General features: G+C 43.3%; 1 protein-coding gene across 9 annotated transcripts in view; it reads right to left on the bottom strand.

Moving 5' to 3' along the window:
- Positions 1-765: 765 nt before the first annotated feature.
- Positions 766-18,494, bottom strand: part of palld (palladin, cytoskeletal associated protein) — a 72,027-nt gene continuing 54,298 nt past the window's right edge. For 4 of the 9 annotated variants that reach the window (XM_037769237.1, XM_037769240.1, XM_037769239.1 and 1 more), the window contains 12 exons: positions 15,822-16,496; positions 14,037-14,181; positions 12,925-13,026; positions 11,138-11,176; positions 10,017-10,238; positions 9,215-9,364; positions 7,746-7,834; positions 6,299-6,431; positions 4,094-4,301; positions 3,843-4,008; positions 2,775-2,908; positions 766-2,687 (listed from right to left, as the gene is read on the bottom strand). In XM_037769237.1, the coding sequence (XP_037625165.1) occupies positions 2,527-2,687; positions 2,775-2,908; positions 3,843-4,008; positions 4,094-4,301; positions 6,299-6,431; positions 7,746-7,834; positions 9,215-9,364; positions 10,017-10,238; positions 11,138-11,176; positions 12,925-13,026; positions 14,037-14,181; positions 15,822-16,496 (2,224 nt within the window). In that variant the 3' untranslated portion in view covers positions 766-2,526. The remainder of the gene's footprint in view (positions 2,688-2,774; positions 2,909-3,842; positions 4,009-4,093; positions 4,302-6,298; positions 6,432-7,745; positions 7,835-9,214; positions 9,365-10,016; positions 10,239-11,137; positions 11,177-12,924; positions 13,027-14,036; positions 14,182-15,821; positions 16,497-18,494) is intronic. The other 5 variants (XM_037769238.1, XM_037769241.1, XM_037769242.1 and 2 more) reach the window with 5 other exon arrangements.

Below are 18,494 nucleotides of genomic sequence, written 5' to 3'. Positions count from 1 at the left end.
GATATAAGAGACACAAAACCACGTCTCTCAGAGGTCTCTGTGTCTTTCTGCTGAGTCACTCTGTCCAGCCGCAGTGGGCGTGGCCAGATGTTGTGTGTGTGACAGTCGGTCATGATGACTAACGCCGCTGACTCCAGAGTGTCTGGCCCAGTCCAGACCTCCGTGCCCTGAGGTCCTAAATTTGATCAGCAGGGATTGAACGCTGTTGGTCTTTTTTCCATGACTGTAAAGCACTCGCCACTGATCGTAGCGCTCGTGTTTTGTTTCCCCGCCGCCCCCCCTGGGAGACTCCCTCACAGCCAGCATATGTCCCCCCTCCTCCTCTCCCCACCACCACTAGCGGCCCCCTGAGCCCACCTCTGGAGGGGCCTGTCGAGGGGCCAGGCATGTCGGGCTGCAGCTGGAGGAAATTAGAGGTAGTGGTGGAGGTGGTGGGGGGGGGAGGGTATTTTTAGCTCTGGGAATGTTTTGCGTGTCTGGTTGCAGCTCTGGAGATGTTGTGTGGATGGACGAGGTTGGAGGTGACTGTCGTGCTCAGCGATGAGATGTGAAATGCTGCGTTGGTTGTTTACCATCCATAAGCGTCATAACTTGGACTGCACTCAAATGTCCTAAACGTCGTTATTTCCTATTAAAGAGTTGGATTACACTCTGATTAGTATTCTTAGCGAGCGTGGTATTTCCACTGTGACTGATAATGTGTTTTTTGGCGTTCTCGTATTGTTTTAGGAAGAGCCTGCCAGTCTATAAAAACATCTCACGCTGTCTCTGAAGAGTTTGATTTTTATTAACTTTCATAACCTAAAATAATATCAGGAGAACAATCCATATACAGGCATTGATTGGCATAGAAATGTGCAAACACAGTCAGCTGATGCAAGCTCCGAACAGACAGAAAAAGATGTCCACTTTGTATAGTGTTACAGAGGTGATATAAATATACCTTGCTTTGCACTTTTTACCAGCCGAATACTGGAAAAAAAGTGTTTTTATACATCCTGGAACTTGGCACTGTACAAGTGTCCAAAAATAACATGCAAAGAAATTGTGTTTGCATTAAGCCTAAAAGTGATTTAAGGCAGTAAATACATTTATAAAACTTAATGATACAGAAAGGATTGTTTTTTTTGTTTTTTATCAGTGAACAAAAAGGTTGCTGATATAATTTATGTCAAGATTGTTGGAAGCTTCTTTTTTTTCATACAAAAATAAAATGGACAATCTGTGATGTGTGTGACGAATACACTGAAACCTTTCACAGCACCGATTTCAATTCACCCTTTTTCAAATAAACCATCAAAGAAAAAAAAAAAAAATCACAAAGAAATGACCCATAAACACCAAAAGTTTTCTGTATCTTCCATTTTTCAATATCACCACAGTCACTCGCATCCCCCTAACTATGGAGGACTAAAGATGCCATTATAATAAATAAATTACTTAATAAAAAAAAAATAAGAAAGAAAGAAATGTAGAAATATAAGCCTCAATTATCAAACAAATGTGCAGGTTAATATGGAAATAAATAAATATGTATAGAAATAGAATTTTTTTTTTGAGAATATTTATTTATTTTCAAATTAATCTGCACATTTATCTGATAATTGAGGCTTTTATTTATAATTTTTTCTTTATTATTTTATTCATTGAGTCATTTATTTAATTATGAATTTATTTATTATGATGGAAACTTTAGTCCTCCATATATATCAAGTGTTAACTTTGTCCATCACAAAAACTTGCTTTTTTACCTTCGCTGTCTCTTCCTGTGTCTGTTAGATCGAACCTTCCTTAAGCTCTGCTGCACCCACAAACAAACATCCACGTGTGAGCGTTCTTTTTTCCCAAAACTCATCTCTTCTGCTAAATAAAAAAACATACTGTTTGTAAGGCCCGGCCTTTTCCGATATCTGTAAACTAATCTATGAGACTAACATTGAGACTGTATGATACTGCAGCTACACTCAGATACTGTAGATATCAGCACTGTGGTACACAAGCACACATAATAAGTGATCTTCTTCTTCACAGCTACGATGCTTTGTCTCCTTTTAAGTCTCCCGCTTGTTTAATCACAGCTGGTGGAGTGCTACGTATAGATATTAATCTGTGTGTATATCAAATGGCATCACTTGAACATGCATAGTAATTCTATGTTTTATCTTTACAGTCATGAGAGGCACTTAAAACAGAGTCAACCGTACAGTCGAGAGAGCGTATTTATGAGCAGTCTTTCCTCGTGATTAAACACTTTTCCAGGTCCAGTTGATAAAATGAAGCATGGGGGGAAACAACTCGATGCATTCTGTAATATAATGGGTTGTGTCATACTATAAAAACATGAAAACCACCAGCTCACGCTGCCCACCGACCCTTCAGTTCAACGATAGATTGAGTCCCTCAGGTGGTTATATTCTCCCCCTTGTCGCCGTCGTAACGTATTTGTCTGAGGAGGAGTGCTGGGAACGAGGGCAGCTCTCAGGGTTATTTAAGAGGGGGGGGGGGGGTGACCTCCCTGTGGCCTCTCTACAGGTCGTCACTTTCCACCAGGCCGCCGGGCTGCAGCGGGCTGGAGTCGGGGAAGAAGGCCGCCTTCACGTCCAGCCCTCTCTCTGTCAGTGCGGCGTAGCGGCTGGTGGAGGGACGCACCTTCTTGGGCTTGGGGAGGTTGGGCTGCTGCCACTGAGCTGAGGACGGAGCAGAGAGGGTTTGATTATTAATAATGTAGAGAGGAAACAGAAACGCTTGATTCAACGAGTGTGTTGTAGACTTACTGTGGACGTCGAGGCGTGCAGTGCAGGATACGACGCCGGCCTCATTCTTGGCTGACACGGTGTACCAGCCGGCGTCTTCTTTCATGGCTGGCTGGATGATCATACACAGGTAGCCACAGTTGTCCTGGTGCATGCTGGGAAAGAAAATTGACACAAATTATTATTTGGTTCTTACAAGCTTTGTCCAGCAACACTTGACGCACGTGTCACTTTCCGCTCGTAACATGCATACAATCTTTTCAAAATAAACCTACGTGCTCACAGGAAACAACTTGGTTAGGTTTAGCCAACAAAACTACTTAGTTAGGTTTAGGCAACAAAACTACTTAGTTAGGTTTAGGCAACAAAACTACTTAGTTAGGTTTAGGAAAACATCGCAGTTTGTGTTAAAATAACTGGCGTAACTTAAAGGTCCAGTGTGTAGGATCTGGTGGTATCTAGCGGTGAGGTGAGGAGATTACAACCAACTGAAATCTCTCTCCTGTGCCGGGCGTGTTGGAGAGCTACGATGGCCAACGCGAATGGCGCTCTCTAGAGCCATCTGAAGCAGAGCCAGAGGTGGTGAGGAAATTTTCCCACCGGTTAATACCGATTGTTGTGTTACCGATTACACCGGACATTTTACAAGAAAAGACAGCGCTCAATATGTAGAGCACTTACTTTGACCTTTACTGTCGGATGACGGTGTGTCTGGCCTCTCCGGTCCAGCTTTCGCTGTGGGGCTGCAGGTTTCCACCTGCTGCTTAGAGCTGAGACTCCGTATGGAGCCGACACTTTCACTTTCAGTTTGTAGTGTCCGTCGTCCGATTATCTATTGATAACACAGCGCTGATACGCCAAAATGAACTAAATGGGTTTTATTTCTGTAAAACAAAAAGCAAAACGACGGTGGGGGCGGTGGGCACGGAATGTTAGACCACCGTCTAACACCGGTAACACCAACTACCAGGGAAAGCCTAGTGGGAAGTGGTAAAGCAAGAGAGAGAGAGAGCGGCGGCGATGGGAGCGAGTAACGTTATCAACTCCGGCCCATTACTTTTCAAACTTCACAAACTGGACTTTAATTACCTGATTCTGTCGGTGTTGTGAGTGAACGACTCGTTCTCCCTTTTCCAGAAGATTTGTGGGGAGGGAACTCCTATGACGCGACACTCCAGTCGCACAGGATGACCCTCGGCCACGCTCGTGTTCTGCAGCTTCTCGACGAATGATGGCACCTTGTGCATCTCTTTGGCTGCGGAGAGAGAGTGCGTTAGTGAGATGGTTTCTTGGTCCAAATCGTGCCAACATGGCTACTGCTATTGTATGTTCCTGTTTACCTGCAACGATGAGCTCCAGGTTGAAGGAGTTCTGCCCGGCTCGGTTGCTGGCGATGCAGGTGTAGATGCCCGCGTCGCGGCTAGTCACTGGCTCGATGACCAATGAGTGCACGCCATTTTCCCTCACCAGCATCTTGTGGGCGGAGTCGGGGCGGATGGTCTGTCCATTGAGCTGCCAGATGAGGTCCGGAGTGGGCAGGCCGCTCACCTGCAGGTGGCAAAAAGAAACAACAACTGTGGATGCTCGTTCGTCAAGAAATCTGTGCTTGTTTTTGTTGGAGTATATTAGCTGCATGTGTTCTGCAGGGCGGTGTGTGTGTTTGTTGGGAGTATGAAAACAGCAGTGTTTGGTTAATCTGTCTGCGTTGTGTTTGTCTGGAGGAGCCCGGCACGCTTTTGTCGTGGGAATAAACTGCACCGAGAAAAGAGCTGCAGAGAAACCCAACACCTTCTGGAAAATGTGCCACCGTGGACGTGCATATGTTTGGTATTACAATGTGGAATTCACAGATATCACAAAGGAGAGCAGACAGTATTTCTTGGAAGCGTCCCAATACACTTTTAGAAGTTGGGACATTTTTTAAGCATGGAAAGTTTGGATAGCCACGAATGATCTGGAAATAAATATTTGCTATAAATATCCTTGACATTCGTAGGAATGGAGAGTTTATTTCTGACAACAAGCATAAAAAAAGGGCAGTCTTTTTATAGCCAGTTAATTGTGGGTCTGTTTCTTATTTTATTATACATGAAGCAACTTTCAAAGAAGTGCTGCAGGCTGGAGGTGATGACGAAGAAGATAAAGAGAGAGAAAATGAGCACCAGTGGTGTGAGAGAGGAAATAATTGCAGAAAACCTGATCCCACTTAATCCCTGAAAAAGGACACCACTGGATTCTCCCTGTCTGCTTTGAGCCGTTTGAGGAAGTGATGAAACATCTCGTCTCCGCTGTTTTTTTTTTTTTTTATTCCCTAAAGAAGCTGGAATGCACGGAAAGGGAAATGTTTCTTTGGCAGCGCAGACGTGGAGCCTCCCTGAAAGCAACGCTGAATTAAAGGGCAGATCTGAAAATGGCTTTCTCTATTACTATGATTAACATATTCTCTTTGGTGCTGGCATTTTTCTTCCTTTCCAGTCATGTCTCGGTTATTTTAAACCATCTTTCTGTCGTTCTTTTATCCAAGAATAGCAGCACGGACACTTGTGTTCACCTACAGGTTAGAAGCACATACGGGAGGTTAAAGTTGGCTATTTTAGACTGTGATCCCATTAGATTAATCTTTCTGTGAGTAAACAGGCAGAAGGGTTAAAGTAAAAAAAATGGCAGATTTTGACATAACGTGTCCACAAGAAAGGCCTTGAAACTGCGGTCACGTATAAAAAAGGTCTTCTTCACATTAAAGCTCATAGCTTGACATGCCATCCCAGACCAAAAAAAACATAGTGTATAATTTCTTTTCTCCTTTTAAGTTTTAGAAATGTCCGTCAGGAAATAGCGCTGTCTCAAAGCGCTGACCAAACACACTCCAACGACTCTTAAGCACTGAAAACCGTTTCAGAAGTCTCTTCCTAATCAATAAATAACTGTTTTATATGGAATGTGTTCAGATGCAGCCACTGCAGGGCAACACGTTGACCTTCTTTCCCTATTTAAAGAGTTGTTTTCCAAATGGAAACGTCAACTCAGCTGTTAGCAAAAAGCAGTGACGTTAGGTTACCAAAGTAATAAGGTTATGAATAATGGGGGTCAACGTTAGCTGTGCTAAGTTTGGAAATAACTGAAAGGGTTAGTTCGGATTTTCTCAAGTGGAGTTGAATGTAGTACATTGCTTAGCTTCCTGTCTGCTTCTCCAAATTGGCAGCACGCCGACCGCCATCTAAGATACTATATGTGACGTAAATACACTGACTATAAGATGTATATATACTGTATATGTAGCAGCGTCATCATGCAGAAACCTACGTCAGGTCACGTGGGAAAAAGTTTTTAGAAGGGCTTGAAGGGAAAATAGCATTTTGACGCTAAAACATACTTTGACCAAAATGTAAATGTTGGGATTTGAATACATCAGGAACACCACTGGGAAGATACAGAATGATATAAAAACCTAAAAATAAATAAATAATAATGGAGCCGCCTTTTAATCCCATATTACACCGTGTTGGCCCAGGTTGCACTCTGAGGAATGAGGGGAGTGTATTTACCTTGCAGTCCATCCGGCACAGTCGGCCCTCCTGAACGATGAGGTCACCGGGCGCCTGCAGGAAGTGGGGGCGGAAGTGACGCTCTTGGATGTTATCGTTCTCATCGCCGCTGTCTCTAGACCTGGACCTGGGTCTGATAGAGGGAGGGAAAACGTACAGGGTTTGAGATTAAAAATCAACTTCTAGATTTTTTTTTTTACAAGATTTTTGTAAATTGAACATCGGTCTCTAACATATTTCGAACTGCTGACAGGTGTTCACTAATGCCAAAACACATAAGAGACCGTAATGGGTGGCAGACTGTCAAGGTCCTTCTAATTAATAAGGATCAATATCATAAACTAACTTTAATTTGTAATATATGGCCCCTTTGCCTCTTTCAGCTTCTCTTTATATGGGCATTTGTCTTTCGCACACACTACTACCGTAGCTCCGTACGCTACCTTCCAAAAATGTCAGCGTGCCCCAGAATGCTCTGCAATTCCAATTCCCTATTCAGACAGACAGTATGAGAAAAATAATGTTTTTTTTTTTTTTTTATATTAAAGCATGTAAACATGTTCTATGAACTTGGAAATGAGCATGATTAATCCCTTTTAAGGCATTTTTTGCAACTTTGAATTCATTTATATTTAAAAAAAAAGTGGAATATAACAGAAACATATAAAAAAAAAGACATGTTTGATTTGAGAATATCAACAAATTGCTCCTTTAAAAGTACTTTATTTGCGCAGAGCCTTTTGGTTTTTTAGTTGTTGAATGTAAAACTCCCTCTGGAGCACAGATCTCAATGCTTTTTAGGGAAGCTAGTTTGGATTTAGAGTGCAATACTCTTTCCACATTCATGCTAACTTCCCCCTTTCAAAGACATAATATGAACTTTTGGGGCCTTTTTGTGCTCTTATTTCCTGCTCTGGCATCCTTCCACTTGCTCATTCGTGATCTGCGAGAGTCTCCTTCACCCCCTGTACAGCAGGTCAGCACCCAAAGGTGTTCCTAACAATGACATCACCTCTCTGCCTGCACGTCAACCAACGAGGGCGGGAGACACTGATTGTTATCTCACTGAAAACATCTCTGAGCTCAGGGGAGTGTTCATCTAGATAACAGATTACAGGTGGAGGGTTTTTATGTGCGTCTGTGATCTTCTGAAGATCTGGACTCAGATGAATGCGCACTGTATATATATATAAGGTCATCAGAGCAGAACAAACAGGTGTTCCCTCTCATTAACACTGAGCTTCTGCGTCAGATCAACAAATGAAAAACTGTGATTCAGCTCCCAGCAAACATTTGTGTAAATAGCAGCTTCTTGGATCACACTTTAAATCTGCGTGAGTGAGCACAGAAGTCGTGCAGATGGTGAACAGCCTGCAGCACATGTGCCAGCCAGCAGCTCTCTCTGAATAAAAACTGTTTAGTCTTTACTCGTCTGCTGAAGCCTCACCTGCGCATGTGTCCGGGCGTAGAGCGCTGGCTTCGGCCTCGCTGGTTCACGGCCTGGACCATCATCCTGCCGGTGCAGCTCACCCGGCCCTGTGAGAGAGGAAGAGAGGGAGCTGATGAGGTGTTGACACTCCAGACAGGGAACAGGAAATAAAACGTGAGTGTCGGAGCTGTTAGAAAAGCCTGTTGGAGCTCATGGACTTTTGACCCTGTAGTGGTTTCCCGTCTCAATCAACGCCCTCTTCCTCTTCAGGCTGCAGACTATTATCTTCATACTCATTATTCTCTCTCTAATAATGGGCGTTGACAAACAGCAGCCAAACAGACATGTGTGCAGTTTTTACACAGATTTTCTATAATATGTTATGTTGTTCAAGTATTAGACCATTTCTTTCTCTCAAAAATATGGAAACGGTTACCCACGCCTTCATAACTGACCTTAAACTGACACAAATTAAACCTCATCGGATAGGATTTTTGCTTTCTGTTTTATTACAGAAAGTGTGTGAAGCTCATGAACAAAATAGTCATATATTCTCTCTAGGGCGGTCAGTCGATTAAGATATTTAATGACGATTAAGCGCCCATTTTTTAATCTGTTCAAAATGTACCTTAAATGGATATTTGTCAAGTATTCAATACTCTTATCAACATGGGAGTGGACAAATATGCTGCTTTATGCAAATGTATGTATATATTTATTATTGGAAATCAGAAACCCTCACAGGTACTGCACTGCACTTAGCATAAAGACTTAGCATGTCCGAAAAAAGTCCCAAAATGTTAAATGACAAAAGTCTGAAAAATATCAACAAAAAAAGTTTTTAAAAAGTCTGAATAAAGTCTGAAAAAAATGCCCGAAAAAAAGTTAAAAACAAAATGTCCGAAAAATATCATAAAAAAAGTCTGAAAAATGTCCGACAAATGTATGAAAAAAATTAAACAAAATGACAGAAAAATGTCCAAAAAAAGTACGACAAATCTCCGACAAATGTCCGAAAAAAAGTAAAACAAATGTCGGAAAAAAATGCTCAAATCATAACATGGCAAACTGCAGTCCAACAGGCAACAACAGCTGTCAGTGTGTCAGTGTGCTGACTTGACTATGACATTCCCCAAACTGCATGTGATTATCATAAAGTGGGCCTGTATGTAAAGGGGAGACTCGTGGGTACCCATAGAACCCATTCACTGATCTGGAGGTCAGAGGTCAAGGGACCACTTTGAAAATGGTCAAGACGTTTTTTTCCTCGCCAAAATTTTGTGTAAGTTTGGAGCGTTATTTAACCTCCTTCGCTACAAGCTATTATGACATGGTTGGTACCGATGGATTCATCAGGTTTACTAGTTTCATATGATGCCAGTATCTCCACTATTGTGTTTTGAAAGGTGCTATATAAATAAAGTTTATTATTTTTATCATTATTGTGGGGGTTTTTTTCACCATGAGCTCTGCCCCCGTCTGCTCACCTTAGGGTTGCCCGCCATGATGGTGTAGTTGCCATCGTCATCCAGTGAGGCTGCGGCGGTGTGCAGAGAGCAGGTTCCATCGGGGTCACGGCTGATCCTGTAGTGCTCGCTCCTCTTGGAGATCTGCTTCCCATCTTTAAACCAGTAGACCTGAGACACGAGAGACGAAAACAAGTTAACTGACTGACCTTGACATTAAAATCATTGGTTTTTATTTTTGAACATTTTGTTAAAGGGACTGTATGTACGTTTTTAAACGTTTTTTCAATTGTTTTTTATTGCTAGTGTGTGAACAGGTTGTAATCTAACCTAAAAAATATTATTTATTTGTATTATTAATTATTATTACATTTATTATTTTGTTATTGAAACTGTTATTGAAATTGTTATTGAAACTCTAATTTTGGTTTGGACTACCTCCCTATTTTTGAGGTCTCAAGTTGTCAAGTATGCTGTTAACAAGCAGTTTCTGATTCTTCCATCTAGCCCCTTTAAATAGCTTTAATGCCGTTCTCTATCCCTTTTTCACCTCTTATCTCTCTGCTTTTCTTTGATTTCACCAGTTCATTCTGACGCCTGTCATCACCGCGCCATTAATGTGGGCAGAGGCAGGCCGGGCCTCCGCTTATCACAACACGGAGCATGTGTACAATATCTACACCCTCCATCATCAACATCACACATCAGCAACTCCCACAGCGAGGGAGCCTCAACATGACCAAAATATTCATCTAATATTAATAATCATCATCACCAACGATGTTTAATCAGTCAGGGTGATGACAGTAAGAATCTCTCCCACCTTTGGTTTGGGGTCTCCGTGGACCTTGCAGGAGAAGGTGACGGGCATGCCCTCAAAGACTTTGTAGTGTTTGAGTTTCTGGTCGTAGGACGGCGGTACGCCCTGGCCGGGGGAGTCCTCGTCGTGCTGCACGTCGTCGTCTGACTCCTCCACCGGGGAACGCTCCAGACGGAACTCAATCTCACTGATCAGACGCTGCTCGAAGCTGGACACCTTGTATTCCTACAAGAGAAGGAAAGAGATTTAGAGACCGAAACACTAGAGTTTGTGTGATCACGTGGCAAAAGCAAGCACATTTCGTGCAGATCTGTTTGACCTATTCCACATTTTACACACCAATTAACCTGTCTTCATTGTCACCCAAACTACCAACTTTCTCCCAATTTCGTAATTCTCCCTGCCCTGATGAGCCACTCCTCCTTCCACCCACCACCTCCATCAATCTGTCATCGCATGCAGCTCTCCGCTGAGGCCGATGGGAACATCTGCAGAGGAGCAGCGTGGTCCGATGACACATCCCCACAGATAATGACAGGCCTCTTGAACAGCTGCACAACCAGCATTTATCCTCAATCTGCCGCTCATAACGACAGCAATCACAGAAGCGGCCCATCCCGACCCACTGAGGTATTATCCTGTAATAGCACCAGCTGCTGTGGCATGTTTCCTTTCTACAGAATCTAACAATGTAATATTCAATTATCCTCCCTTTTCTAAAGATTTCACTTAATTGCTGCTTAATTCTCAAATGCAGATTAACATTACAGCATGCATTGCGTGATGGAAGCAATCTGTGTGAAAGCAAACGTGCTGACAGATAGTTGCGCTGCGATCAAGCTCGAACATGCTTCAGCATCTGAATCAATTCAAACTATGACAACAACAGCCAACTGAAGTTTTACACTCAATCAGCTCCATTCTGTCGTGTTTACAGACACACCTGCCTGTGAATGGACGACAGTCAACACGGAACCATTTGTTCCCTTATCAGCTGATTCCCAGGCCTATAGGTGAACACATCCTAGCAGCTTTTAGCGTGACTCTGTGTGCAACATTTACACTCAGTGAATGAAGAACCGGAGTGTGACAGAGAGAGAAACAATACAGAGGTTTCAAAACACCTTTTGAGGGAAAGATTCTCTATCAGATGACTTGTCTTCCTGTTGAGAGAAAAAAAGGGGATTTTTGTCTGAGTTGTTGTTGTTGTTATTGTACTGTCACTGTGCACAACTTATATCCTCAGACAACAAGTCGTATAATTTCTTATGAAAAGTTATTCCTCATTTTTCGTCCTAATGTCCAGCAACACGTGTCAATTTATGCTTGTTGCATGCATACAGTATTTTCAAAATAAACTTCCGTCTTCACAGGAAACAACTTGGTTAGGTTTAGGCAACAAAACTACTTATGGGTCGTGTCTAGAAGGGAGCCCGCAAACTGCGAAATCTGATCTGAGATCTGCAAAAACTTGTGGAGGGCTTATGCTGACTACCTTACATAGTGTGATAGGGAGCATGTTCAATCTTACCTGTTCTGAAAAACAGAATAATTCAGATTTGCATGCTTTACTATCAAAATGTGATGTCTCGTGATGCATTCAGGCTTTGTGCTCATGCGCTGTAGGGCCACAACCAATCAGATCGCTCCTCATGCCAACAGCTTTCATCACACTGTGTTGTGACTTCATTTAACTTATCAGTGTGATACAGTTTCTTGTGTCTACTGTCGTTCTTCGGTGCAGGCAGTAATGTGGCCCAATTTTAAATGACAAAGAATTTTAATCAAAATACGTCAACAAATAGTTTCTTGCAGAGTTGGAAATGAGCCCTGATGGATGATCAAGGATTAAAGGGAGAGACTACTAGGGCTCTCAAAGTTAACGCGATAATAACACATTAACGCAAATTTGTTTTAACGGCACTAATGTCATGCAACTTGTGATTTTTAGCTTGTAGCTCAATTTTTAAAGCTAGAGTGAAGATACTGGTATCATATGAAACTAGAAAACCTAATGAACCAACCATGTCATACCAGCTTGTCATGAAGGAGGTTAAAGTTTGGGGCAAGTCATAGTCAAGTCAGCACACTGACACACTGACAGCTGTTGTTTGCCTGTTGGGCTGCAGTTTTCCATGTTATCATTTGAGCATATTTTTTATGCTAAATGCAGTACCTGTGGGGGTTTCTGTCATTGTTTTGTGTTGTTAATGGATTTCCAATAATAAATATATACATACATTTGCATAAAGCAGCATATTTGTCCACTCCCATGTTGATAAGAGTATTAAATACTTGATAAATCTGCCTTTATGGTACATTTTGAAAAGATACAAAATGTGTTTTCTTTCAACCAGTCTGAAAGACGACATGTTATGGAAGCGGAACAGCCCAAAATTGACCAGTGTATTAAAAACAATGTTTTTGCCTGTAGTGTCTCGCCTTAATATAAACGACCAGTTTGTCCGTGAATGAACAATCAACTCTGTGTGGAGGTGCGACACGTTTTGGTGGCTTTACAGTCAGACAACAGGAGCCTTCAAACGGTGTTTCTCTCCAGCATGTTTGCAGCAACACTGGTCTCTCCCAGTTTGCATAAACAGAGCTTTTTATGGAGGGCTCTGGAGGACTTTACAGTGTTTATACGCTGCTTTCATAACTCGCTCTTCAACGGTGTTTACAGGGACGGGGGGTGAGGATGGGGGTTGCTCTCTAATAACAGTATATAAAGGAAAACCAGTAGTCATAAGACAGGAATGACACCAGCGAAGCATCGGTGGACAAAACAGAAAGGTGTTTGTGTCGTGTACATGCAACATTTGTGTTTCCATGCCTGTATGATTTCAGTGAGTGTGAGTGTGTGATTTTCCCCCTCGAGGTGTGTGTGCATCCTGATGATGAGCCAGCGTACCTGTGTGACCGGCTCCTCCTCTGTCTCCTGTGTGTTTAAGACTGTGGCGGCGTTGTCGGCACCCAGCAGTCTGCGAGCCATCTTCTCCTCATAGGTTAACTTCTGGAAGCAGGGATTAATGGGGTCAGCAGAGGGGGGGTTAGTGGTGAGTTGCACAACACACACTTTTATACACACCATCAGCTATAGCCACAGTATGTTGTGTTAATGTAATTATGTATGGAGACAACAATTTATCTGAGGGTGCATAGCACAAAAAGCTTAAATGATGGGTAGTTTTTAGGGCTGTCAAAGTTAATGTTATAATAACGCGTTAACGCAATCGATCTCCCATAGGTGGTAGCGGGCTCAGTTTTAAAACTAGAGTGAAGATACTGGTATCATATGAAACTAGAAAAACCTAAAGAATCATTTGGTACCAACCATGTAGGCTAAATAATGCTGCAAACTTACGCTAAATTTCGGCTTAAAATGATTGTTTGTTAACGTAACTTGCGATTTTTAAGGTGTTGCAGGCTCATTTTTAAAGCTAAAGTGAAGATACTGGCATCATATTGAACTATAAAACCTGATAATTCCATTGGTACCAACCATGTTATGTTAGCTTGTCGGGAAGAATGCTAAATAACGCTCCAGACTTGCACTAAATTTTGGTGAGGAAAAACTGTCATGGTCATTTTCAAAGGTGTCCCTTGACCTCTGACCTGTTGGGCTGCAGTTTGCCATGTTGTGATTTGAGCATGTTATGCTAAATGCAGTACCTGTGAGGGTTTCTGGACAATATATGTCATTGTTTTGTGTTGTTAATTGATTTCCGGAAATAAATATATACATACGTTTGCATAAAGCAGCATATTTGCCCACTCCCATGTTGATAAGAGTATTAAATACTTGACAAATCTCCCTTTATGGTACATTTTGAACAGGTAAAAAATGCGATTAATTTGCGATTAATTAACTATTTGAATCGATTGACAGCCCTAATGGTTTTCCTTCATGAATTGCTGTATGACTTGTTAATGTGTGTTAATGACGTGTTATTAACACGCTCATTCTTCTTACTGCCTGCAAACACACAGTTGTTTCAGTAGCGGACTAAACACTACACACACCTGTTGACCATTGCTTATGCGCTCCTCTTTAAAGCGCAGTTTTCTCTCCAGGTCCTGGATGACGGCGTCCTTGGTCCCCTGGATGTCAGAGTCGGAGGACATGCGTGGCGTCCTGGTGACCGAGGACTTCCTGGGGAACGCTTTGCTGAAAGAAGGAAGAAGGGACAAAACAGAAACATTTGTCAACATTAACGTCGTGGTCTCTGTGACGCAGGCACGTTATCTCAACACTCCTCTTTCCTCTCCTCTCCTCTCGCTCCCTCATATCTAACCCTTATCTGGACATGAGTCCAGCTATGGACATTCCTCAGTGTGTCTTCTTATCTCTCACAATTGCAGCAGGAATGCCAGGGAGGGTGAGAGGGGGGAGTGCAGGAGTTAGTGAGGGGTTGATGAAAAATGACTGGCAGAGAGTTTAAGGTGGAATGTCCTTGGTGAAGGTGGAAAAAAATTAAAATTTCTCCCTCCAGGACGGTTATCAGAAGAGGATTATTATATTATATTATTATATTATTAAGAGATTTCAACAGGTTTTTAGTTAGATGCCTAAAATATGGTCTGTTGTTAACACAAGCTGAAGAGATTTTAATGTTTTCATTCCTTTACGTGTCTTTAAAAAGGAGGTTGCTAACAAGTGGCTAAATGAGACTACTGAACGTCATCACGCCAACTCGTCCACCGTTAGATAAATAGATGGATGTACTTTATTGATCCCAAATTGGGAAATTATTGTGTTACAGCAGCAGGTTATCCAGGCAATGCACAAGAACAGTACATAAAATGTACACGTCAACACTAGAGAAATATATCCATAGAATACAAAATATAAAGAATATTGGAATATACTATTAATATACCCTACCCCACTACAACTAGCATAAAAAAATCTAAATTATTAACATAGAACAACACACTATATACATTAGCAAGTGTGCAATAACATGGCTGTGTTGAATACTCGATTCTGATTGGTTAATCACGGTGTTCTGCATTCTGTAATTTCTTTATTACAGACCGTTGCTATGGGCGCAGTTCAGATGTCGGACTCTGGAGGACCGTTTTTGTGTCAAAGTATTGATTTCTTCAGTAAGTAGCCATGTAATAAGCGGGATAATGTACATCTAGTGGGTCACTGTTGTGAATTAACCCCAGGCGCTAGCTGTACATTATCCCCTTACATATACATTAGCAAAGTGTGCAAGTTACAATGTTTTGTTCTTTAATAAAAAATAATTGAGGTAAAAACGAATTGAGGTTACAGCCTCGTTGTGTATACTCGCGCTCATGTGACCGTGGTGTAGTTTGTTTATAGCCTAACGTTAGCTTTTTACTTCTGCTGATTGCATTCAACCAGGACGATGCTAACTTCCTGGTTGTCCCTACAAAAATACGCCATCCCTGCAGCACTCTATACGCAGAGCTCAAAGTCAAAATGCATCTTGACAGCTTGCAACTTGGTGGACCGTACATGCAAACTATGATACCGAAATGTGAGTGTTTATTTGATTTTGACACACCTTTCACTCTGAGGTCCTTGAGTATATTTTCTTGCCGTCGGGGTGCTGAAGCTGTTGCACCTTTTGTGTCTACGTGTGTGTGTTTAAAAGCACTTTTTAGTTGGCGTTTTCCTGTAAACATGCTGAATAAAAATGTAAACATGTCATCTTCCATCTAGCAGACATCCTGCCTCCGGTTGCCAGCAGGTTTATCTGACTCGCCTGAGACACAAAGGTGTGTCAAGAACTTGACAGACTTGTACCGAAGGTGCATGTGAGGGGTACTTACACAGTCCCGTTGCCTTTAGGGAGGCCCAGGGCGTTGACGATAGGACTGCCGGGTGAGGAAGGCGTGGAGGGCAACACTGAGGACAGGAAGCTGGAGGCTGGAGATGGAGGGACGGAGGAGAACGGCGAGGACATATCTGAGTAGGCTGGAGACATGGGCATGGGTGGAGGCGGAGGAGGCGGAGGAGGAGGGAAGTCTTGGGCGGGGCCTGATGGAGAGGACAGGTTACTGGAGCTGAAGAAGGGCGGAGGTGGAGGCGGGAAGGAAGGGGAGCTCGGAGACTCCACGCTGCCCGCCTTGGTGAAGGGGGGCAAGGTGACCCTGGTGAAGGGCTTGTGTGAGGCGGGAGGGGACATAGGGGAGGACATGTTGGACCCCGAGGAGCCGGAGGACTGGGTGGTGTAGCCCGCCCTGCTGGGGCTCTGGGCAGCGATGAACTGCTTGGGCCGGGCGTAGTTGAAGGTGCTTGCCATGGTTGCGCTGCTCTCCAGCTCCTGGAAGGAGGGAGGAGGTGGGAGAGGTGGAGACGGTGGAGCAGGCGGAGGCGGGACTTCCTGAAGTGGTTGCTGAGGCGGAGGCGGGACTTCCTGGCTCTGCTGTTCCTGCTGCCAGTTGGCTGCTTCCTGTTGCTCCAGAAGAATCTGATCCTGCAGCAGCTTCAGCTGGGACGCGTTCCTGTGAAGAAGAAGCATCATCAGTGCCAGAAATCAGAAACTAAAGTCATCTTGTGTTTTCTTAAAGAGATAGTTAAGGTGTTTCTCAGTGCGGTTGTATGAGGTACTTCTTCATAGTCAGTGTATTACCTACAGAAGATGGAGTTAGTAGAAACAGACACTACTTACTTTCTACATACATTACTACTATAGGTAACACACTGACTATGGATAAGTACCTCATACAACCTCACTTCAGAACACCTGAACTGTCCCTTTAAAGGATTTATGGGGGGGGAGGGCATCTCTGTACCAAAGTAACAGACTTGTAAAAAATGTTACAGAATCATGCAGCTGTTGTCAGTTTATGCGTGACACCATCGCCTGGTCTCCATCCAGCTGTAGTCAGAACACAAACTCCAGATGTGAGCATTAATCGATGCAGAGTTAGAACACCGATCAAAAGGGTCGGGACGGCCAAGTGAGACACAGATTGGGAACAATTATTTAAGACGTTTTGAGGATGACATCAGCACGTCGCCGCAAGTCTGATGGCTTTCAACGGGACTGTTTTTTTCCTCTGGTCTGAAGGTGACAGCGTGTCAGGCTTTAGGCAAAGCAGTGTTATGTGGACAAAGTGTGTGTGTGTTCTGGGAAGGAAACCGCTGCACCAGCAGCACCAACTGATAGGTTATCAGCCTCGAGCCTTTTCACAAAGACTTGTTAAAAACAGCCAGCCTGTTGACAATACATCAGGAGATAAGTGAAAAACAGAGCAGCAGTTTAACAGTAATGGACTGTAAACTAGTTGATCTGTTGAGGTGTGTCTCCTGGTGTCATCACAGTGGCATTGTGATGAAGGAAACGGTGTCATTTAGCCAGGGATGGGTCCTCCTCCCTGGGTCTTCCCACCCACCACAAGCTCGGTTGATACACCGTGTTGTCACATCATTGTGGGAGAAGAGGGAGTTTTTATTTTCTCGTATAGCATTGCTGACACAAGCTCTATGTGCATGACTAACTTTGAAAGTGAACTCTTTGGAGTATCAGGAGTTCTAAACCTTCAGAGTATACAGTTATGTGTACTGATGAGTTCTTCAGCCTGTTCAGGATATACTGAGCATCCCCAGCGGTGCATGTTGTCAGGAGTCCACCAGGACCAAGTTCACGTGCCCAAATCTGTTCCAGATGTCGAATAATCAGTGGAGTCTTTTCGACTATTTTTCATCTGCGAGAATGCAGAGAAGACCCCCTCCCCTCCCTCCCTCCCTCCCTTTAGCCTCCCTTTCCCTCGTATACATTCACAAACAACACCGGTGAGTATTTCACAAAGCTGACAGTTGTAGCCGAGTGTAACGGATCCGCCACACAATCCAACAGCAACATGACTGATTAGTCCGTCCAAAGCCAGTTATTTTTGGTCTCCCCCCTCCAGAGGAGACTTCACATGCCCAAATAAATAACCTGGTGGTCTCCTCGCTGACCGCACAATCGATTCAACGTGCCCCCATCCCCCTTTCTGTATACATTTTTCTTTACATTCTCTGAAGCTCTCCTGTCCAGGCCTCCTCCACCAAAAGAGTGCTTTTACAGGAATAGTTTGGCAGCTGGCGGAGCTCTCGCAGAGCTCTGCAGCGGTTTGATTCCTTTTTTGGCTGTGTTCTCGGAGCGTCGGGCGTAAAAGCACCCTGCCCGTCTGCTCCAGCAGAGAGAGGAAACACACTTCATTTCCTCACACAGCCTCATCCCTCTCGACCCGACACACCGCTTTACTGCCTCAGCAAATGAGACCTCAAAGACCTTCACAGCTTTTCTACCTGTGTTTTTAAACGTGATGTAAAAGTTTGAGCAGGAGGCAGAGTTAAGACGTTATCCAGCTTTAACTGACATCATCCCTTTACCTTAAAAGGTGCTCTTTTACTTTATATATAAAGACAGAAGCATGTACATTTATCACGATGCCAAACTGCATCATACTCGGTCTCTTACTTTGGTCAAGAAATCCCTGATTCAGGAATCA

The sequence above is a fragment of the Sebastes umbrosus genome, chromosome 5 (assembly GCF_015220745.1).
Source record: "Sebastes umbrosus isolate fSebUmb1 chromosome 5, fSebUmb1.pri, whole genome shotgun sequence".
Lineage (NCBI taxonomy): Eukaryota > Metazoa > Chordata > Actinopteri > Perciformes > Sebastidae > Sebastes > Sebastes umbrosus.
The sequence above is the reverse complement of the archived record's forward strand: the minus strand, read 5'-3'. Positions and strand labels throughout refer to the sequence as shown.